This window comes from Melopsittacus undulatus, chromosome 3, assembly GCF_012275295.1.
Source record: "Melopsittacus undulatus isolate bMelUnd1 chromosome 3, bMelUnd1.mat.Z, whole genome shotgun sequence".
Classification (NCBI taxonomy): Eukaryota; Metazoa; Chordata; class Aves; order Psittaciformes; family Psittaculidae; genus Melopsittacus; species Melopsittacus undulatus.
Window position 1 is genome coordinate 68,838,920 of NC_047529.1, and position 24,904 is coordinate 68,863,823.

Below are 24,904 nucleotides of genomic sequence, written 5' to 3' on the forward strand. Positions count from 1 at the left end.
TTACTGGTGGATTCAGCATACAGCTGGAAATTAGAACCTGGACTTATAATTTCAGTTTTAGCATTTATTCCCGTTGGCCTCTACAGCTCTCTCCAGGCAGTTTCATCAGAGGTAATTTTATCATGGAATTTCACATTTCATGACCTAGCCAGAATATACTTTGCAGATATATGTTCAAGGTAAGGAAAGATAATCAAAACCTTGGCACTGCCCTGAATGTACTAGAGCTCCAGCAGTTAGTTAATTAATGCCTGTCAGCCAGCAGTTCTCTCCCCCAAAATCTCCACCAGTAGAATGAGCAGATCTCATTTTCTTTAGTGAAAAAGTCAAGCAGCTTGGATTAAATTGCCAACAAGGGGGATTTCAGTTAATATGCATGGATGGCTTTGCACAGAAGTAAGCAAAGAGGCCTTGTGTGATGTTTTTCACTCTCCTGTCTGAAAGGAAGCCTGGGGAAGGCAAGGTGGTATCATTCATGATAGATGCAATGGTAAGTAGTTGAAGGACAATAATACTTTATGTGTTATCTACATGTAAAGCAAAGTTTGCAGTCAGCATACAGCAACAAAATAAAATTGTTGGAAGAACGTTATGTAATGTGAAACCTTGTTTGGTTTTAAGGAAAAAAACTCACCAGTATTTGGTAAAATATTATGAAATAAAATTCTAATTAGTCTATACAATTGATATACCTCCACACTTCTGAAAAATAAATGCTTCGGAGGCTCCTGGACTGAGGGCTGTTCTAAGTTAGGCTGTCTCAAGCACTTATACAGGAAATCCCACATTACTTCTTGCATTACAGAACTCTGGGACCATTTTCTGTTGATCATAGATCACATTGCTGTCATAAAACTTTGCAAGCATTCTAGCTCTTTGGGACTGGAAATGGAGAAAATGGAAAGAAAATATTTTTGATTAAAAAGCATGAAGTATTAGAGTATTTAAATTCTCACTCATCAGATACATTGGTATAATAATATTGTACAGTACTTCATTGCTGATTTTCTACTCTTTCTAGGCATCAAATATTATTACTTGTTACTGGTACTGGTAAGTTGATTATTCCAACTATTTTTATGATACTTGGGAATATGACTCAAAGGTATTATTTAATTTTTATTTTATTTTGGTTTTAGTTTGCTATTTTTCAAAGAAAGTTTTGTCTTTCAAAAGTTAGGCTTCTAGCACGGAAAATGACAGCACTCATTTATTATCTATATCACATTTGCAGTAATTCAATCTGTTCTTTTTCAATCAATCTGCATTGTTAGTTTCTTGAGATAACTGAACTTTGATGTTATTCTATACCCTTGTTTCAGCCCTTATTTTCTGCGGAAATTGCACTGTGGCAATAGGAACTTTAGGAAAAACAAATTAGTTATCTTTATGACTTTCTTCCAACTGCCTGAACTAAGTTATTTAGAATGACAGCAAATGAGGTTTTGGAACTTATCAACCTGACATGGAATTTTTACAATTATAAGTAGTGGAACCAATGGTTTTTCAGGAGCATACTGAGGCAAACTTCATCATTGCATATATATGAAAACAACACAGAAATAAAATTCATACCATTATAGAGTATCTTCTTCCTAACAGGAAACATAGGATAATACCCCTCAAGAATAATCCTAGTGGTGCAGTTTCTATGTTTTGAGAATGCATGCAATTTCCTGACCCAAGGTTTGCATGCCAAAAGCTGAAATGCTGCACATTTTTTAATATTAATAATAAATCTGAACATTCTACCCAAGGAATGCAATATTCTCTAAATACTAAGTCTTCTGGCTAGTCCAAATATAATGGTATTTCCAAATAAAATTTCAAACTAGCAGATCATACCTCATGGCACTGTTCTGCAGTGAGGTTATCCCCATTAGCTATGGTTATATCAAGAATTCTGTTACCATTGCAGAGCATAAAGTGTCTTGACAGGCTTATGTCAGATTTTAAGCTAATCATGCGGTTTCATTCTATTAATGCTTAAAGCAAGACAAAAATAAGAAAAATCATGTTACTGAAAACTCAGTAAGTTGTGCCTTGAGAAGCCTCTTCTCATTATTTTAAAGAAGTGATGAACACATAACTCAGAAATCAGGCACAACTTAAGATACTCTGACTGAATAATGAACCAAAACAGTCAATTACTGTTGAATATTTTAATTTGAATATGGTCATTTCCTTATTTCTTTTGCAATAGAAGTTTATTAAACAAGAAACTAAAAGGTTGGCCTTCCATCTTCTTGTAGTAATTCGTTTTTTTCTGACTTATCACTAGAGGACAAAAAAACCCATATAGAAACAAGAAAAACACAACCATAAAATTACAGGTATTGCTAAGACACTTTGTGGCAAATGATACATAGAAGAATACAAGGGGAATAAAAGTAGACACTGATACTGGTAGGACAGAACTACAGTCTTCATTTGCTTCACAGTAGTCCATATCCACACCTGTACTTCAATTTCCAGGTTCAGTATCAGATACTTAACTGGAAATTGAAATACTGATACAACAGAAAGGTGGAAAGTGAATACCTGAGGGCTAGACAGCTGATGTGAAGTGGCAAAGCACATCCAAATTCATTGCCATTGGCACTAGGGAAAAATCGCTGAAAGGGAGAAAATAAAGTACAACAGCCTTGCATCTTCTGCTTTGTGTTTTTCTTTTGAAAATACAAAAAACAAAAATACAATGTCCCAGAAAAAACACTAACCCTTTCATCATAAAACTTTACCTTAACTTTTATCTTTCAGAAAAAGGAGACAAAGGATCGGGAGCTTGGGATAAGACCTTCCCAAAGACATACTTCCTTCTAAAAGCTGGAAATTAAATATTTGAAGTGAATAAAAGACTCTTAAAAGAAAAAAAATATAAGAAGGCAAGGAATGTTGAGTAAAAGGGAAAGACTGTGTGCTAACATACATGCTTGAGAGGAATATAGGATAAAACAAAGTGCAGATGGTTTTATCTAGCATTCCACTTAGGACCAAATATAGCTGAGTAATACTCAAAATGTGGAATATTCTCAATATTGTAATTAAAATTACAGCAACAAGGAAACAAAGGTATACAGAATTCCTTCTATTTAATAATGAAATATAGAAAGCCAAATGATTTTAGTGCCAATTACATTAACATACTTGATAGCAAACATTTTTCAATGTGTTTTTCAACTTAAACACTAACTGAAAGAGTGTGAAAAAACACAGCCTTATAGGCTGTCATAAGAAATAGCTTGAAGTTAGCACTTTTACTTTATTACAAAAAAGCATAATATGAAATCCATTCATTGTGTCCTGTATTAGTGCTTTGCTTATTAAAAAATACTTTTGTATTTCCTTTGTCAACATAAATTAGACTTGCACATCTTTTCTAACAAAACCGTTAAATTAAATTTAAAGTAATGCAAAATTGGTATTACGCTTGTGTGCTTTGCAAGTATAATGCTAAACTGATGGAGCTTCTACACGCCATTAAAGCACCGTATTTCCTTTTTATTTTATAATGAAACTTTAAAAATCAAAATAGCTCTTAAAAGATGTTTTCAATAATCTGCAGTAAGAGCAACTGAGCTATCAATTTGAAATAAAAAAGAGCAAATTTGCATCCTGTCTATAAAAACCTGAAAACCTGCAGCCACCCTTTATTCATTAAAAATCAAACAGCAGAGAGAATGCTACCAGCAATTAATTTTGAGCATGGCTTACATTATCATTTCAAGGTCAGGTTTCACTGCCCATGCCTCAGTGGGAGCTTGGTTTTGAGGAGATCACTAAACACTACTCGCAAGGGAAACATCATTAAACATGTGGTTGGAAAACTGAAATTACATGCAATAGCAACAACCGAAAAACTCTGCTAGCCTGGCTCGACCTATTTACCCTTCAGACAGAAGCAGGTAGGTGCCTTTCAGTAAGCTTTCACAAGCCACTAGATACCACCAATGGAATACCTGACTCTACCCTTAATAACAGTTTGACCATCTGACCAGAGATCAGAAGACTGGTTCAGTCCTGACAATGCCAGATGGGAACACAAAAGAAGTGACCAATACTTCTGGGAAAGATTAAAAGCAGAACACTCAGAAGGCAAATTATTGCACCAATGGGGATGAGGGGGAAGAGAAAGTACAAGCAGTCTTGGCCTCAGCAGAGATCAGCAGTGATCTTGACACAAGGAAATCCAATCTCTTTGATATCAGTGGCCAGGATATCGAAACACTCACTCATGCCACAGGCATAATTTACTATCTGTAGCAGTTATTTTAGGTCTTCTCCAAAATCCTCTCCATAGACTTAAAAATGATGAAATAAAGTAAAAAATAAAAATAAAAAGGTAAATTCTTTCCCTCCCCATCTTTAATTTTCAAACTGCATTTATTTATAATCTAGAAATCTAGACGACTTTTTTTTTGTTTGTTTTATTTTTGCTCCTAATGTAATCCTTTGACACAACTGTTGAGAATAAGTAGTTCTTTCTCTCACCATATCCTCTCCTTACAATGCAGGGGTTTCTAAATAGTAAGGTGAATTCAGGTTGCTGGTCTAATTTATATACCCCTCTCCCATGACCGATTGAGACTAAGACGTGACTATGATGCGGCGATGACAATTTGGAAAAATGCACTGAAAAGAAGCGGCCATTTCTTTGCAAATGATACCTGGCAGGAACATTGACCTCCTTTGTCTATTTTTCCAAATTCATAAAATATTGCAGGAAAAGATTTCTTTTCTCCTTCAAATCTATCATAATACACTGGGGGAGAGAAAACAGTTCTAACTATCTGACTAGTTATTAAATATGTTATAACGTACAGAAAAATGTTTCAATAAGCTGAAACATTATTTTTTTTACAAAGCTATCAGAATATTTTCTTGAAATCAGTATATAAATCTCCACACATTTATGTGTGTGTTTGTGTGCATACACATGGTTTTAAATCTCAAACAAAGATTTCTCTATTTTGGTCAAAAATTTTTTTAAGAAAACATTGCCACCAACACCTGTGAATGTTGCTGGACATTTGCAAGCAATTGCTGGAAGCAGTTAGGGACTGCAAGTTTTCAATTCAACACCAATGAAGGCCAAAAAAGCTAAATCTTTTTCATGTCCTTCAACGCAGCAGAGAATATGGGTCTGCTTTTCTTTCTTTTTTTTTTTTAATTTATAAACAGCTAAGCAAGAAACACGTATTTCACCATGACTCTGTCAGGAACTGTTCATGTTGGTTTTTCCCTTTATGCCTCAGACAACTTCCATACAAAAGGTAGATGAGAAAACATACTACTCCTCACTGCCACATGCTGTTTCCTGACTCCAGCTTTCAAGGAGGAGCTGCTCCTTGTCTCCTCCTGCCATTCAGTTACAGCAGTGAACTTCAGACTCTCAACAGCACAAGAGCAGCAAGGATTTGCAAGGACAGGCTAGTTCTCACGTCATGCAGTGCTTTGATCTCTTCCCCAGCTTTCCCCCACAAATGATCTTAGCTGCTAAATCTGGGTCTCACCACCTTCATCTCTTCTTGTCCCTTCAGCCCATGTGAGCTTTTACTCTACGCATCCTTCCCTGAAGGACCCTGGAAGCCAGGAACTACTTCCTCTGGTTACTGACCTCATGGAGAAGGAAAACACAGTCGGCCACCTTGCCTGAAAACATGAGCTGAACTATGTGGCAGAGAAGCAGCTGGGAGATGAAAGCTTCAGTTGCTGTGTGATGGCAAAGTCTATCAATTACTTTATTCTTAAGAAAATCTAACATAGCAGTGAGCATTTCAAGACCTCTCTTGCTCTTCCCTCCATTTAATTTTTAAATACAGGATACATTTAATAGAAAATGCTGTACTCTTCTGCAAGGACTTCAGATGATGCTGGCATAGAAGAGGGTGGGGAAGAAGTGTTTTGGTAAGCAAATGCTGGCCTCACCACTGCTGAGATTTGCTCTGTCAGAGTGTAACTGTCAAGGGAGCAGAAGGATCCTTCAAAGTGAAAGGCCTGAGGGCCAGCAGCTACAGAAGATGCAGTCTGTTAATACTCAGCATACACACAGCAGTACTACCAATACAAATGCAGAGGTTACCGACTGCTACAAAGAACATGATTTACAGATGCTCCAAGAACACTACAAAAACAGCAAAAAAAAAAAAAAAAAAACAACAAAGTAGGGATCAACCAGGTGGGTAGTGACTTCACAAGTCCAAAAGATAAAAAGTCACAGGGAAACAGACTTGATCGTGTCTGGTCTCACATCTAAGAGGACAATAGAATTGGGAAAGACATGTTGATAATAACAAAAAATAATTCTGTAGCTTTCTTAGAGTTGGAAGGCTAGTTCTCCTAATACAATTTATCTTATGAAAAAAGGTGAAGCTTGCTACATCGAAAACTGGTACACATGCTTTAACTTAGCTAACAAACGTCAGAGTAATGCTCCAAAATGTGCAGACTCAAGCAATTTAAGCGTTTGCATGCTTTATGCATTTTTAGGCAAATAATTCTCTTTTAAATGTCAAAACACATTTTTTATTAATTTTATTTTTCTCTAACTGCCAGCCAAAACTTTCAAGTTAAAGAATTTGAAGGATATTCTTGTCTGTTTTTGTTTATAGGAAATTATATGCACAAAAGCTATCTTACAGAAAGAGATCAAAATGAAGTATTCCAAAGTTAAGCAATACTATCTTTGAGATATCAGTAACAAATTTAATTCAATTTACTTATCCATATGCATTATCATGCTTAACCACATGATTTTCCTTAAGGCAACATGGAAAGATCTATACAGAAATATACGTCAACTAAAGTAGGTAGCATAGGCTGAAAAAAGCGATAAATACAACTGTATAATTTTCTGGTACTCCTTGTATACTCCTTGTATTTTGCTATATTGCAAAAAGGTGTATGAGAGAACACACATTAGTAACAGCTGTAGAAGAAACAAGTGCAGCCGCGTCGGTGTCTTACTGCATAAGCCCTCACACACAGGTTGTACTTAGAAGTGCACAGTCAACTAGAAACTCATCAGAGAGCATCCTGAGAGGTTTGCCTGTTAAGCTTCTAGTGCTTATCACAGTATTAACGTCATAATCTATCATTTGATTCAGCACATGCTAGGGTAATTTATTTGTCACTTTTCTAAACTCATGAAGTCCTATATAGAAAAAGTGTCCTCAATTTGCTCAGTAATTCTAAAAAACAAGCCAGTTACCCTAACTCTAACAACTGGTCTTGTGGTTGCAGCTAGAAAAGCCTACACTACTGATTTAAAATGAAAAGAATAGGAACACAGGTATACTAAACACATATTAAGTTATTAGAAAATTATTCTGATTATGCATAAGATATTAATTTAATAAACATTTTCCTCTATCTGATTCAGGTCAAGTATTTTAAATTTTCAAATCCCTGAAACTTGATAATCATGAGTTGTTCCACCACACCACAGGTTAAGAAAAAGCAGGAAGTTCCAGGATGGCACAGCCTATTATGGGATGATGCCTTTTGTTTTCCTTATTTTTATAGATGATGACTTAGTTACATATACAGAAACGTAACAGTTGCAAAAGTAGTATGTAATTGTTCAGAATTAAAGCAAGTTTGCTATAAAATGTATTTCATCAATATGCAGAATATCATAATGACAGTGAATATTGTTCAAAGACAGGACTTGACTGATACAGATTGTGCACTGTGTAGAAATTCTCTATCAGCTATTGCAAAAATAAGTTCCCACAGAGAAGGGAAAAATAAAAAAAAACCCCAACACACAAAATTCTGTTCTGCCATAAACCCCAGCATACACACACACTGCTGGAAAGACAGCAGAAAAAGAACCATTGACTCTCTCCAAGCTTTTATGGCAATAGTACAAAGCTAACAGGCTACTCGGTTCAGTCTGGAGAATGGACTCAAAAGAGGAGGCAGTCTGAGGTATAGCTTAAGGTTTCACAGGCTTCCTAACCAACAATAACTTATAGGCTACCAGAAACAAAGCCTCACTCTTCTAGCATATTCCAGGCACCTCTGCAGCCAGCTTCAAAGGAAACTGGATAACTATTTCCCCATTTCAGTCAGTATACAAAGCCCATTCACTATATATTAGCTGAGCTCCAGCAGAGAAACAACTTGACAAGTCAGAAGCTGAAGCAATATGTGTCAAAGAGATTGAATTCCACTTTTATATTAGTACAGAAAAAGACAGTGCATGATTATTGCTTGGAGCATGTGGTTGTTTAGGGGATAATGCTAGCACCTTAACACTGAGAAGTAATGGAAATTGTCTGTCTTGTTCTCATTCTTTCTGAGACAGTCACTTGTGATATGTCTTGTTACACTGCCAGGTCATTTCTCTCTTCAGGCTCCTTAAATATCACCTGTCCAAGTTGACAATACATCTCTCCAATGATGACATTATGCTTTGTCCCTTGCTATATAGCTAGACACTCACTTTACCAAGGATGAAAAGTTACACTTTACTTGCAGAAATTAAAACATTAGAGGCTGGCCACTATGTTAGAGCTTTGCTTCCCAATGCTGCCTATCTGCAAGGACACTCAGCCCCCCAGCATCAAGGCATCTTACTCTGCAGCAGCCCAGGCTCCTGTCATCTTTTATGTTCTTGTTTCTCATAGATACAGATTACTCCTAACACGTTAAATTCAGAAAGATGGATTCTATTGATAAAACTTTAAACAAACCAACAAAAAAGCATACACAATGACTTCGATGTTCTTTTAAATGCCACCACATCCACTGAAAGGAAACTCTATTACAGAAGTTGCACTGCTTTGAGTACCCCATTTTCTCTCACCACCAACTATTCTATGCAGAAAACATCTCAGCAAACACCACCCTAAAAAGACAGAACTTCAGAACCAGAGAAAATGGTTTCTTCATGAGCTGCAAAGCTGTATGATACTTAATTCCCACTACAAGTCAACACCAGCTGGAGTAAAGCATATGATGAAACACAAAAAGGATGGTGAGAGTAATGATAGGATACTTAAAACCAGATTTTTGCAACCTGAGGCTGACAAAACTATATTGTAAAGGCTACAAGTTTATTGTTGATGTTCCTTACTATAATTGCTACATATTTGTTTTCAGGCCTGAGTTACTGTCTAGACTGGCAGAAGAAAGCATGCCCATCATCCTGAGAGCTTTCCACGGAACTGCTGAGGCAGAATACCAGCTCTCCAGAGGCTAGAAAAAAGCCACACATGGGCACATGTGTGTTCACTGAGAAAATATGTAAATTATCTAAGAGATCAGTTTTAGGAAAACAGCATCTGTAATAGAAGCATCTGACATTTTCTAATTTAAGTCTGTCCACAAGGCAGACTTTCAGAGTGAGCTGAAAGAGTACGACTTCCACAGAATCTGTTCATTGTGAAGCACAGCAGCCCAGCCGAAGCCTCAACCTTTGGAACTCTATAGCATACCTATTTCCAAGAGATCTTTAAATCACACAGAGCTGTCACAGAAATCGCTGTACAGATTCAGAATTCCCACTTTAGATTTGTAAATCCTTTCTTAAACATGGAGACAGAAAGCTGATTTGTGAAGGCAATATTGAAGAGTTGTAGCACTTTTGTTTCCACTGTTGAAATCAGATCAAATTAACACAGGGGGGAAAAAAGCAAGTTAACGAACTGCCTTTATTTAAAGCACACAGCAACTAGGAAATTCAGGACTAAATAATTCACAGTAAGAAATAAAGATCATGGTTATACAAGTTTGTTGAATTCTATACAGAATTACTGTTCTATGTATTTTTTTTCCTCATTGTATAAACTATGGGTATATATGCTCTGAATACGTCCAACACTAAAGTGACAATGAAAAATACCTACCATGTTAATTTTCTTTCAAATATGTGTTCACCACCTTTCCACTTGCCAGTAGGCAAGATAAATCATATCTATAAAACTTTATTTGTTTCTCTTCTATATAGGTTGTCGTGGTTTAATCCCAGCTGACAACTAAATACCATGCAGCCACTTGCTCACTACCTGCCCCACCCCAGAGTGATGGGGAGGAGAACTGGAAAAGACAAACCCCACCAGTTGAGATAAGAACAGTTTAATAATTAAAATAAAGTAAAATATATTATCATCATTGTAATGAAAAGGGAGGTAATAAGAAGAGAGAGAGGAATAACACCCAAGAGAACCAAGCGATGTACGATACAATTGCTCACCACCTGCTGATCGATACCCAGTCTGATGCACACAGCAATTTTGCACACAGCAAATTCCATGCTGCGTTATGGAATACCCCTTTGGCTAGTTTGGGTCAGGTGATCTGTCTCTGCTTCCTCCCAGCTTCCCATGGCCCTACTCACTGGTAGAGCATGAGAGACTGAAAAGTCCTAGATCAGACTAAGCGCCACTTGGCAACAGCTAAAACATTGGTGTGTTATCAGCACTGTTCTCAGACTAAAGCCAAAACATAGCACTGCACCAGCTACCAGATGAACCCAGGACAAGGTTCTTATGCTATATTCATCACTCTATAATCTGTGAGACTTCTAAAAGCATATTACCCAATGTGAATAATTTCTACAGCATATTATATGTTCATCCACTGTTTAGAAAGAAGCATCTGTACTTTTGCATCTAAGCTTTAAATTGTGTTTCATGGCTGAAGGGAAGGCATAGATGGGGTTAGAGGGTGGGTACTGTTGTGTTTAAAAAAAAAAACACAAAAAGCTGAGCAACAGTAAAAGAAAACTTGGTAATGGCGATGTAAAAAATCTTAAGGGTGAAGTGGCACACACACACAAAAGAAACATGTTCAAGTAGCATGATCCTTAATTATGGCTATTCAGAGAATAAGAGACAAGTGCTAAGACAGTAATAAAAAAACCAAGTTCAGGAATAAATTGGTCTCCACTGATTTCTATGCAGTATGATTGTTGCACTCCCCCTACATTCCCCAGCCCAGTAAGCATCAAGTGAACACCAAAAGTAGACTCTGTAAGGACAGACACAAAGAAATGTTGGTCACGCTAACAGCTGAAAGCAGAGCAGTTGCTCTTTATTTTCAAGTGGGTGTGTGTGTCTGACCACTGGACCACAAAAAATTACATCAGTAAGAAAATTTGTCAGTCAATAAAAATTTATTCTCTAGCATGATCTTCATTGTACTAAATTCTAATTACAAACTACTTAGCTGTGGAAAGCATTCAGTCAGATAAAGCAAAGATCTCATTGCAGCCAGCACAACAAGAGAAGTGTTAGCTCTGAAAAGAAAATAAATTTTAAAAGTCACCAGGTAAATGAACATGAGAGAAAACACACACATTAACCCTGTTTTCCAAATGGCATCAAGATGTGAACTGATCTGTCAAGGTGATAAAACAGCCACAAACAAAGCATTTTTTCGAACTGCCGTTCAGTGCTGTCTTTGAATGTCACTACTTTAAGGAAGTGCAGGGCAACTGAACTAGTTTGCTTATTTGTAATCATCTTAGCAGCTACAAGTTGTAAACTGTAAATGCAGCACATTCTATTCCCAGTAGGTGTCCATGCTCTGACATTTCAGCCTAATTGGTAGAGTTCATTTTGCAGACAAAAGAAAGTATGCTGTCAAATATAGTTTCACCAGTCCTTCACATCGAGCATAATTCTCTAAAATAAAGCTAATAAACTGCAAAATGTGTGCTTATGGCACTCTTAGTATTTGAAATGTTTAATTATCTGGATGATAATTAAACATGTTGCCATTTCCAAGAGTAATGAAATAGCATTCAGCAATTAATGACCCGGGGGGTGGGAAAAAGGCATAAAATGAAATAGTTTTAAAAGGTAATATGAAATGAAAAATATCACTATACAAATGAAATGATGGACTGATTATGCACTGTCATTGGAGATGTGAAACAAGGAAAGTAAGTTTCAACCACATGAGAAATCATTGTCTAAATCACGTCTGCATCTCTAAAAACAGTATTAATTCTGGACATCTTAACAACAAGATCTTGCTTCCAGATTTTAAATTTCTGCCAAGATTCTTTTATTTTTGTTTCCTAAATCCAACAACAATCTATTCCACAACACCATCTTTTTAATTCTATAGAACAGAATGCTACACAGATTTGGGGAGTGGTTGGAGAGACAGGAATAAAAGGCTTAGGTCAGAATGAAAATAATTTGATAAGCAATTTCAAATATGCACTTTCAAAGCTTTAAAACATTCTGTAATACTAAGGAAAGAGAAAGAAATTTTGCTCTGATTTACACAGCCATGGACTACAAAAGCACTTTTCATTCCAGCACCCAAGTGACACCCCTAATAATCAGTTTTCCCCACACAGTGTCAGCCCATGCCTAGGGCCAGAGCCCCTCATTTTCCCACTCTGTATGGACTATTATATAATATAGTATGGACTATTTTGTTTTCATTATACTGCAGCTGGCCTATGTGAAACACAGATTACCATCGCTCAATTCAAAGTACTTTAAATTAGTAATCTAGTTCTTTCTGGGAGTGTTTTTTACCTACCACTTTCATGATATTTCGCAATTTGCCAGCTTTGTCATAGTTACATTTTCTTTATAAATTATGTGGAACTGTTCCTGATAGGACCCAAACAGAAATGTTTATTTAATTAATTAATAAGACTGGTTTTAAATATATCAGCCAGTTCTTCTCCATTTGAGTTGATTTTATTCTGGTTTCTTAATCAAAATGTTTTATATCAAATCAAATGCATTAGAGAAGAACAATATTGCCTTTATTAACAAAATACGTAATCTGATTTTTAAAAATCAAGTTACTCTGACAAGATCAGTATTCCATAAACCTGTTGACTGTCTTTAATTGCATTACTTTCTTAATTTCTCATTAATCAGCCCTTGTATTGGCTGTTCCGTTATTCTGTTTGGAATTAAAGTCAAGATGACGAGCTTTTAATTAATTGGTTGATCCTGATGCTTCATGTCAGTATTTTTAATGTTTGTTTTTAAGTCATGTGGAACAGATTTTTTTTCTTTTTTTTTTTTTTTTTTAACCAGCAAACAAAACTATGTAACAGCAAGAGTCTTGACAAGCCATTTTAGGATTTTTGACCTACTGATTACCTGAGGTGCAACTTGACATCAGCTGCCACTTAATATGATCCTCAATTTATTGTTATAATGGAAGCTATTTCATTAGCCTACCATACAAAAGCATCACCTGGAACATTCCCCATCTCAGCACCAGCAGGAGGATTTACTGAGAAATAAAATGAAGAAAGTGAAATTCACACAGTTCTACCTCATACAGTCTAGGTTCAAATTAGGAGGAAAGAATTAAGCTGCCCATTTTAAAAATTAAACAATATTGAGAAAACAAAAATCAAACAAGGATTAAATGAAAAACAAGGATTCATGTAACAGAATAAAGCCCAAAGAATCAATACCAGTGAGAACAGGGAAACCTGTCCTAAACTTGGGGGGATGTTAATCTCAAATTTATCCAAATCTCACAGCAGCATGAATAACATGACATTTCCCTGTAATGGCTTTGGAGGAGAAAGATGTGGAGGAAAAAGAATAATGAATGCATTTGGGAAATCTCATCAGTATCCGTCGCCTCAGCACAGGCTGCTGGTACTGCATTCCTCTTCCACATCACCACTCATGCTTCTCACACAGCCCTCCCTCCCTACTCCATGCTACTCCAACAATAGTGCCAAAACAATAGCAAAAAATCAGCGTGCTTCTAAAACTGCACATCCACATCCTGCAATGACCCTAGTAACTTTCAAAACCTGACTAAAATTTTCCCTGCCTAATTCTTAATAGTGAAAAATGCAAGTACAATAAATAAAAGCCAGTCCTATAAAAGTATGTTTTATTCCTGTACTTACTATTTCCCATACACTATGAAAGTGATATTACGCTACTAAACAGTTGAGAGACCTTAATTATGAAAGCAAACTAAAGTATCAAGCACACTAATGAATTATACTAAAAAATATTTAATGCAGTTGAAATTGAAAATAGAAGTTGCAGTTGAAAAATTATCTCCAGTCTTCTGAAAGGATAAGATTTTCTCAACTTACAGTCATGTTCTTCAGAAGTGAACACAGACCAAAAATCCGTGTATATCAGTCCCCAAACCCTGGAGAAGGCATAATCAGGCTCTGAGTTATCTGGCCCAGGTGCACCCGTAGCATTTTCAAGTGCTGCAATATGAATTATTGCCCATGTCCATTCTTTTACAGCTGGAATGGTCTCCATCGATTAATGTACTACAATACATTTTCCTGCCACAGACAGTGCTCCTCTTAGAAGTGTGATCTATTGACTAGTTACATGCATTTTGCTTATATCCAGTGGTCTCAGTGCTTTGGTGTGCTCTGCCCTGGGAAAAGTTGCTCAACAAGCTTAGGTGAGACAGGAGATAGAGGGATCGCTTGTAAGACAGGGGGGCTCTGGGTGGTGTTGGCAGCTGCTTCTTTTCCTCCCCCAGCCTCTGTCCCACAGGTGAAGTGATATCCTAACCTAATGTCTTTTACCAGAAAGACAGCTATCATCTTTGACTCAAGGACTTCCCTCAACTTCATGGACTTTGCACTGAAGGCCTGACTGACCAGTATGTTAGGTGCCAGTGACCATAACCACATCTCGCTGTAGGTAACTTGTCCCTCCCTGCCCACAGGTAAAGACTTCAGAAAGAAGGCAAAGAAAGACGTGCACACAACAGAGGCTTTGTGAAGTGGGCAGGCCGCTAGAAAAAACTATCTAGGTCTGCTACCTTAACTCTCAGTGAGCAGTGTGATTTACTGCTGAGCTCATCACTATACAATAAAGAACTAGCCTTGAACAAAGCTTATCCCAAAAATGAAGCACAAGAAAATTCAGGAAATCCACATCTCATTGTATAACACAGCACTTATATAACACAGCACTTGCAATGTCATAGGATGAAAGTTTCCACTTAGCACAGAGGCAGCTTGCAGCTGCAAACACAAAAAAAAAAAAAGATTATAGTAAGCAAGGCTGAATATGGTGAACAAAAAAAAGTTGAAAACTAATTTAGTGGAGGTCAGTGTCTGAACTTGCAGTTTACTGCCAATTCAACTGAGTCATCTGCATTGTGCTCCTTTGAAAAAGAGGATAACATGCTTAATTTATGCAATCTGACAAAAACTTGGCTTAGACAGTCTTCCTGGTCTCCTGCTAGGTGAGTCAGCTGTGCTACGGTCCTTTCTTATGGATATAACCATCATTAGGATTCTATATGTGGTATGGGTATCCGAACAGTGGCAAGCAGCACAATAAGCAGAATATGCTTGTGTGTGCCAGCCTATAGTCCAAATCGGATAGCTCTTCTACAGGATGCTTTCTCAATAACAACTCTGGTATTCAGCCCTAAAGGGAATATGATGAAGTTCATTAGTCCAGACTTTCTCCATTGTTTAAATACCTTTTCAATTTTTCTTTCTTCGTATCGTAGCCAACTAGTAAGCCTATATGGAACAAGAGCGGTGCATTTGCTATCTGATAGCGAGCTCTTAAATGTTTCCAATTACTACTTGGCCAAAAGCCCAGAAACAGTCATGAATGCCAAACACATTTGTAAAAACAACAGCAACTTATAAATATTGGCATAATGTGAGCCTTTCTGCAATGACAAATGTAAAATAATTTTTAAAAGTACCACATTCATTTAGTTTCAAGTCGTTAATTTTTAGTTTATTCTAAGAAAGTGTTCAACTTGTAAAGAACAAAACCATGAATAATAAAAACATGTAATTTAAGCACTCAAAATGTACTTAAGCTCTTCTTGAAGCTATATTTTAAATATCTAATAGCATCTACTTGGAGGAGAATAAAAGGTAAAGATAACTATTTTGCCATAAAGATAAATATTTTGTCTCTGTCCACTTTAAAAAAATATTGAAAATTACACATATATCTCTATTTTTATTACTATTTATTATCTATTTAAATAATGATTTCAGATTCACTACTGCAAGAGACACAAAGAGCACAGTTTATCCATTCAGTGTCATATTTTCCAGAACCCTTCTGGGATGTTGACTGTACCCAATTTTACAAGCCCCTTGCCTCACATACCAACATCCTAAATTCTCACGTAGAGCACACAGCAAAGCCTATAAATCCACTTCTCCACCTTGAACTCCCCACCTCCATTCTTTAAGTGTAAAAGGCAAACACCAACCAAAGACGCACTATATGCATCCCTCATTGGCACAGACAGATTCTATACTGCACCATGCCTTTCACCCCATTCATTTTAAAAATCAGTTCAATTTTTATGTAACTAGAACAACATCTTAGTTCTCCAGATGGGCATGCAAAGTCACTTTCTCAATGGCAACATTGCCAAGGTCCCTTTGTTAAAAATCTCAAGAAAATGAAAAGCCAAAACCCAACCTTAAGCTTGCTTTTCTTTTTCAATATTTCTCCATGCTTTGTCTTCCCTTTTTTTTTTCTCTGTTTTTCTAGAGATGAATTCAGCAGTATCCTGTATTCTGTGTATATTGATTTAAAAATTAATAAATGTGCAAATTGTAAACAAACATTCTGCACTTGAAAAAGGCAGGCAGAAAGCTGCTGAGCTCCCAGGCCTTCAACTGCAGGCAATCACATGCCAGCACTGCACTGCACCGCTGAAACAGCATCTTTACTGTAATGCCTTGAGGCTGGCTGTTACAGTTAGGTCTCTGTGACAGATAATGATTCTGAACAAATTAATGTTATTGTTATTAACAATAACAACAATAACAATAATAACAGTAATCATAAACCCAATAACTATTGTTCTGTTCTCAGCTTTGGTAAAGCTATAAAGCTTTCCCTTCTCTCATTATCAAAACCAAATAATACAGGCAGAAGTTTCCTAAAATCAAGTCATTTTGAAAAAAACTAAAATCACATAGGGCTCTTTCTCCAACTGCTCTATAATTCTCCAGGTTTTACAGAAGAAAAAAATAAATAAAGAAAAAAAAAAATCACACCCTTGCACTCAACTTCAGTAAAGCAGGAGCAAGCAATTCCACTGTGTACATATATTAAGCTCTGGACAGGCTGAACTATTGACCTCCTTTGGCACTAAAATATCAGTTAATCATAAAACTGAGCTGTAAGCTGTTACTCAGAAGCAGAAGCCAATATAAGAAAATAACTTCTAACTTACAGTTGATAAAGCAGGCTAAGTGGACAATCTTATATTACCACATATTTTCTATACTCCCCACACAATCTCCAGTTGCAGAAGATATGCTCAGAAGGACAACACACTCCAAAGCCACAGAAGCAACCATAAGGAGTACTTCTGATTAAACTACTACCTTCTGCCTTTCATTTTGGTTTTAAAGTCCTTGAGAAGTCAATAATTTGAGCAATGACACCAGGCAAGAGATGTAGTCATACTGAAATAAAGCCCAGGTGCCCCATGAGGACTGATGGGGAGGAAGGAGCTTTCAGTATCAGCAGCTTGAAATTATTTGTATTTAACCACACACAGGCAGAAAGACCACCCCACACTCAGCACTGACTTGCAGTTGTGCTTAGAAATGGAATTACAAAGCATACATCTGGCTATTAAGGAGGATAATATCAGAATATAATGTCTTGCTTCACATGCTTTAGTCTTTTAGTCTTAAAATGACTTAAAAGCTGTTTAAAAACATTCAGTGGTTTCATATAGTTGACTGCTGAGCACTACCTTTAACTGCAGATTGGTAAAACAACACACAAGTTTTCTAGCAAATGATGTAACTCAGCTTCAGCGTAGGACACCTTACCTGGGAAATGCCGGGTACACAAATAGGCTGCCAGAGGACTTTTAACTAGTGGAAGAATTATCTCTTCATTAGAAAGCAATTTTGTTTCATGTTAGTGGAAACATTTACTAAATGAGTCACCAGACACTGGTTTTGCTATAAGGAAGGAAGAAAATTATCTAAATACTTAATAATAAAAGCGCATGTCTGATACCAAGATAAGGACAATCATTGCTCAAGTCATTCAGAAGTAGGATGTATCTCCAGCAAAGCACAGGCCAACTGATCAATAATATGTTATTAAGAAATGTCGCAAAATTATAAATACTGAATGAGTTATGGAAAAAAAATCATTTTGAATCTTCATTTGAAAACAATGCTAATATTTGCTTAGATATTAAATAAACAAAGAGCAGAATGCCAAGCTATTCTTATTGATGTATCAGTGAGTTTGCTCTTGCTGCTACTTGGAATGTAAACATTAAAAAACTCATCAGATCAATGTTCATTAATGTGTGGGTTTTAATCTGTATGAAGCACGGTCAAACTTCAAGCTGAAAATTCATTTATTTCCCACCATTCCTTTTGACACTGAGCAGATAATCAATTATAACTTATTTCAGAATTTGAACTAATACGTACAAAACCCATGGAAAGACAAAATTGACAAAGAACATTGACACAAAAGAGTGTCTGTCTGAAAAAATAAGTGATCTTGTCAGAAACAAGAATTAGGAATAATTGAAGAATCTCCAGAAAGAAGATATTGCTGCAGAGATGTCATCTAATATAGCACAGTAAATCACCTGCCAGTCACTCGTACAATACCAGCCACAGCAGAGACTGCACGGTGAGCTATTCCATTATTATCTTTATCTTTTCTTATAAATCTTCTCTTCAGAATAAACTAATTTTTATGTACATAGTTTGCCTTCTATGAGCAAAATATGAATAAAAATATATATAAAAACATATATACATTCATATTGACTTTGGCTTGCAGTTATCTTACAGAAACCCTGGGATAACATTGTGGAAAAGGATCTGCTTCATTTTCCAGACAGGTGAGGAGGCAGCAGGGCAACTTGGTGCTCAACCTAGTGCCTTCTCTGCCTCTTCACTGGTGTTGAGCACAATCCTTTGGTCTCCACAAAGTCTTGCTGATACACCTTTTTCTAATTGAAATCACTTAATAGTAACATTTATTTGCCTTCGCTTTCGTGGAATAAGAAGAACTAGTCTTGCTGCAAGATAAACATCTGAAAATTTTATTAATGTTAAAATAATGCTGGTCTGGAAATTCAGATTTGTCAAGTATTTTTTTTATCTGGTTCACTTCATAGTGGATTAAATTAAATTGAAAAGTTGTCCCAAGCCAGACTAGATTTTGGCACCTTATATGTGAGGTTCAGGTTAAAAACAAAAATAAAATCATATGGACCATAACTTTGTTTCCCACAAGTATCTCCTAAAACTACATCACATAAATCATGAGTTCCTTTCTTTTCTTTTCCCAATAAAAAAGCTTTAGTTTCTCACAACCTGGGTAAGTTAAATTATTTTTTTTTCCCAGTGCTTGAAAAAATAACCTAAACATTTGGGTTTTAGAATCATAGAATCATAGAATAGTTAGGGTTGGAAAGGACCTTAAGATCAACTAGTTCCAACCCCCCTGCCATGGGCAGGGACACCTCACACTAAACCATATCACCCAAGGCTACATCCAGCCTGACCTTGAACACTGCCAGGGATGGAGCATTCACAGCTTCCCTGGGTAACCCATTCCAGTGCCTCACCACCCTAACAGTAAAGAATATCTTCCTTATAACCAAACTAAACCTCTCCTGTTTAAGTTTGAACCCATTATCCCTTGTCCTATCACTACAGTCCCTAATGAAGAGTCCTTCACCAGCATCACTGTAGGCCCCATTCAGATACTGGAAGGCTGTTATGAGGTCTCCACGCAGCCTTCTCTTCTCCAGGCTGAACAGCCCCAACCTTCCCAGCCTGTCTTCATACAGGAGGTGCTCCAGTCCCCTGATCATCCTCGTGGCCCTCCTCTGGACTTGTTCTAACAGTTCCATGTCCTTTTTATGTTGAGGACACCAGAACTGCACACAGTACTCCAAGTGAGGTCTCACGAGAACAGAGCAGAGGGGCAGGATCACCTCCTTTGTCCTGCCAGTCACGCTCCTTTTGATGCAGCCCAGGATACGGTTGGCTTTCTGGGCTGTAAGCGCACACTGCCGGCTCATGTTCATTTTCTCATTGACCAACACCCCCAAGTCCTTAGCTCAGCCTTTTTAAAACAGAAGCTGTTTTCAAATTTCCACTTTCTCAGAACAAATCCTAAACCAATTCAGTAGAATAAAGCAATGCAATGCTTAAAATTAGATCACAACAACTGCCATCTTAACTGAGATGGACACATGGATCTTTTTACCTCACAGGAAAGACAGACTAAATAATAAATAAGTTCACAAATTCCAAAAAAAGTGCCTTAAGTTTAGTCTTGATTCAGCTGTATCTCAGCTTCTGACAGTACTACACCCAATCTCAAAAAAGACTGCCTAGTGCTGAGATTTATACCTACTGACCCAGTTCGCATGAAGTCCTGGCTTCTGATGCAAACCCTGACACTGTACCTGGAGTAAACAAAATGAGTGGTCATCCACGCTTAGATGAGAACTTGAACAGTTGTCCTACTGAGGTCTGTCACGAAGTTGGGAGAATATATTTGATTTATATTTGTTTTATATACGTGCACATATACATGACACATGAAAATTTGCAGCTGCAGCTCCTCTTACTACTTTGATGCAGCTTTGACTAGATGGCTATTAGCACTCTTTCCTAAATCCAGTTATAGTGCAAATTTTAAGATACTATCAGGCCCTAAAAATCATGAGATTAGGAGGAAAAAAAATGAAACCCTCAAATTAAACAACACCCACAATTTAATTTCTGCTTATTTGCCTCCCAGTCTGATGTTCAAATCTACATTTATTCCCCCCCCTCCCCCCCGCAAGAAGAAGATGTAGGTATTATCTTTCTTCTTATGAAAGCTGTTATTAAAATAACTTCCTATACTTTTAGCAGGAACATCATACAACACAAATTTGGAAGAGCTTAACCTTCTATTGGCCATTCAGGGGCACTCCAAAAAACACAGGAGGCAGAAGGATTTAGCACAACATGATTGTAATGGTGATAGTCAAAATGGAATAAAAGTCTACTCACATTTGCAATTATATTTTAGGAGTTAGAGATGTTTTTAATTGTATTTTAGTTCTTTGGGATTCTGTCAGGCCATGCATATCCTCTTGGAAAACAAAAAATTACTCAGAAGTACACTATATTTTTTTTGTTAATAAAATTCTATTTCTTAAACAGATGTCTTTTCCCCCATGCAAGTATCTTTATGTGCAAGTTTACTTAAAATGTAAGTGAAAATATCCATACATAATCATATTTTCACTGAAAGAAACCCAAATTTTCATTGTGAAAAAAAACAGACGGTTTGTCCATTCCTAGAAGGATGAGGTCTCCTTCCTTGCATGAGAAGAATAAAAATATTTTCTTACCTTTCTAACATCCCACTTCTTAACCTACCCTCCCAAGCTTAGCAAACAGCAACCTAGACAGTGACCAGGCAAAGAAGGGGACAGAGCAAATCCTCACTGATGCAGAAACTTGGGGATCCTGGGGCTGCCAAAAGAACCCATTAAGTTCTGCTACAGGTTGGTTAAAGCCAACAAACCTGTTAACTAGTTAAATCATCAGAGTTTTGTTTGTTTGTTTGTTTTTTCCAAAGCAGCACTCACCAGCACATTTGGTCCTGGTGATGAGTGGTGGTCCCGGCTGCCCAGTCCCACCTTCTCCTGGTCTGGTGAGCAGGACCCTGATCTCATACTCAGTGTCAGGATCCAGGTGCCATAGCTTGTAAGTCGGTGCATTGACAGCATGGGTTTCAGTCCAGGTCCCAGATGTCATTCGGTACTCCACTTCTTTCAGGATAATGGGTCCATCCCCAATAATTGAATTGGCATTCAGCTGAATGAGCAAATATGTGGGCCCAACGCCCAGCAGCTGTGGGGGTGCGATTGGCCGAGGCGGCTCTGTAGGGAGATAAAGAAGCCAGTGATAAAACAAAAGCTGTAAAACCCATTAAGAAAAGGGCTCTTTCCACAGAAAGTTGTCATGTTTTGGTCAGCATCAATTTCAAAACTCAAAATCAAAATCAAACTGACATCAGTGAAGAAGAGCTGAGGAAAATTTCCACAGCTGGAAGTGAATGGTGCACCACTGGCATCTGCCCAATGCTATTTTTTCCATTTAAAAATCTCAGCTAGGGACCACAAAATCCTATCTGATGGATATATTGCTAGTTCTTAACATTTTTTTCTGAAAAAAAAAAAGAAAAAATCTGGGTTCATGCTCATTTATCTAATTTACTATGGCAATAACTTGAGATTTTCAGATATATAACTGATTTTCTTTTATTCACAGAAGCAACATATGTACTTTCCTTAAAGAAACAGTTTCAATAGTTGATACACTAGCCCCCCACAGGATAATCTAAAAAATAAGTATCACTGCAGTTCATCTGAAACCCACCAGATGCAGGTAGGGTAAAAGATACAGATTCCTATTACAGGCACACAGAATAATAAGAACTGAGCAAAACTGGCATGAGAATTACAAAATACAGACATGTAGTAATGACATATAATATTTTGTTCTTTGGTAATTTGCTACTGATTTAGAAACTTAAACAATAGGGTGTACGGTGCCTTTTGTCTTCCTCTGTTCTTATCATCATCTGACTGCCTAAATATTTCAACACAGTTGCAAAGTAAAAAGGTAACAACAGACCAAACAGGAAGATGAAGTCTCCCTTACCCTGAAAAACGTTTGCGTGGAGAATCAGCACATTGCCTTAGTGTGATTTATTTTAAGAAACAAATCACAAGCAACATCTACTTTTCTAATAAAATGAATCCAGTGATAAACACGGAAGGTTCATTTTCATTCCAGATGGCTCATATTTCAACTAATTTGTTGCAGTTAATTAGGTAACAATGCTAAATTCAATGCACACAGGGGTTTCACGCAGCAGTGATGCAGAACTAACAACGCAGCAACTCTAAGCAGGTAGAAGGGATCTGATGGTCAGCACACTAAAAATATATTTAAGCCCAGATCACAGAATTTCCCTAGAGTGGGGTCCTTTCTGATCACCACTTCCACCACCTCTCTATGAAAAAGAAATTAAGATGCTGAGGCACTGAACATATTCTGCCTCTTGGGAATGACCTCGCCAGTGCCATGGACAGAGCCCATGGGGGGTGGGGGAAGTGATGATGATGGGGCTTGCAGCAGGCCTCCAGACCTCCTCTGCCATCCCACCCTCTGCATGGTGAAGTCTGGCTAACAACTCTCTAGTTCTACATATCCAACAGTAAAGTTTCCCCTCCAGATGCTAGAGCTGGCTCCCAACAGTGTATTTACCAGTTCTGTAAGCACCTGAGTTTTCACATATTTTAGCAAAAAGAGTTTCTTGCAGATTTTTTCCTGGATTACCTGTCATGCAATTCAGTTTGGAGACCTGGGAAGCCATAAATGTGCCATAGTGGCTGCAAGCAGAGCTGATTTTCTCTTCCCAGAGTGAAAAGGTAAACACTCTCAGTTGTATAGACCCCAAAGCAGAAATAGGAGCAAAACTCTACAAAGTATCTCAATTAATTATTAACATGTTTTACCCATTTTTGCCAAGAAATACGCATATGAGCTAATTTAGATCCCTACCTGCATCAAAGCTCAGAAATGCATCCAGCCTTAATAAGGGCCATTTATTTGCTGTGAAACTAACACATTAAATGTCAAACTAATGAATTTTAAGGTCAGTGGATATTACGGCAGAAAACATAAATGTTGATGAGCATGATGCACTACCAAGTCTGAGTTATAAGCCTCTAAAACATAAGGCTATGTTTAGAAGTATACACTTTGATTAAAAGCACGATTATCTCAAATAAAACCTCACATTAATGAGACTAATATACCATTGCATATTCAATTTTTGTATTAAGAAGTAAAGCACATTCTTATATTAGCATATGCATTTTGGTTTTAAGCTCTTGAGGACAAGGAGACTTATTTATAAAGTCTCTCCAAGTTCCAATAAATTATGCATGAATTTTAATCAGTTAGCAAATGAACAAGTAATTGTTCTGCAGCATTATTAATATTCTTCATAATACAATACACTATCAGAACCAGAGGTGAGGTGCAACCAGAAATCCCAAAAGTACACTAAGTATCAACTGAAGCATGTAATCCCAATATACCAGGATAAACTTTTCTGATGTTACCCAATTAACTTTCTATTATTCTCATTCGTTATTTTATAACCACATATATCAAATATTCCCCAATTATAATTTGAAATCACATGACTTCTTTTTATATATACAGCAACCTGAATATTTTACAGTTTAAAATTTGCCATTGGTATCTAAAAGACAACACAAAGCCTTTATTGATGTTTCGGTTGCCATTCTCACATCAAATACCACACATATGAACAATACTCCTTTTCCAGTGCATTTTTAAATACAATTTATATCCCTCAAAGAACTAATGTTGCTGGCTGTCCACTCTAGGACTCTGGATCCAACTAGTAGTATATAATAGTATTAGTGTCCTGAGAAGACAGTCTGCCAAAAATGAAAAACCTCTTACATGAGGTCTGAGGGGGAAAAGAAAAAAAAAGAGGATGTGTGAAAGGGAGCCCCAGACAAAATCACCCCTATCAGAAGTTTGGTCTGGTTTATAAACAATATAAACACTCAATTTCAGCTAAGTCAAGCTTGGAGTTCAGAGGCAGCATTGCAGGTAGCTGAGGCTCACCAGTCATCCATCTCAGCAGCTTCCCTCCTGCCTGGTCCTACCAAGGCACTCTATCTGCTGATGGCCACAACTGAAACACGTTTTGTGGCTTTTTGTCACCCATACCCTGCATGACGAGTTTCATTTCTTCCTTTGCTAAGCACAAAACTTACAATTCCTATTCCAGTGCAACTAATTTAATTACCAACTAGTTTTTCTCTCTGTTTTTTCACCACTGCTTAAAGGTGTTAAATCTGATGAAATCTC

The 24,904-nt window shown here is 37.0% G+C and overlaps 1 protein-coding gene across 3 annotated transcripts in view; it reads right to left on the reverse strand.

Moving 5' to 3' along the window:
• Positions 1-24,904, reverse strand: part of PTPRK (protein tyrosine phosphatase receptor type K) — a 398,062-nt gene that overhangs the window by 145,117 nt on the left and 228,041 nt on the right. For all 3 annotated transcript variants that reach the window (XM_034060345.1, XM_034060343.1, XM_034060344.1), the window contains exon 7: positions 21,571-21,864. In XM_034060345.1, coding sequence (XP_033916236.1) covers positions 21,571-21,864 — 294 coding nt within the window. The remainder of the gene's footprint in view (positions 1-21,570; positions 21,865-24,904) is intronic.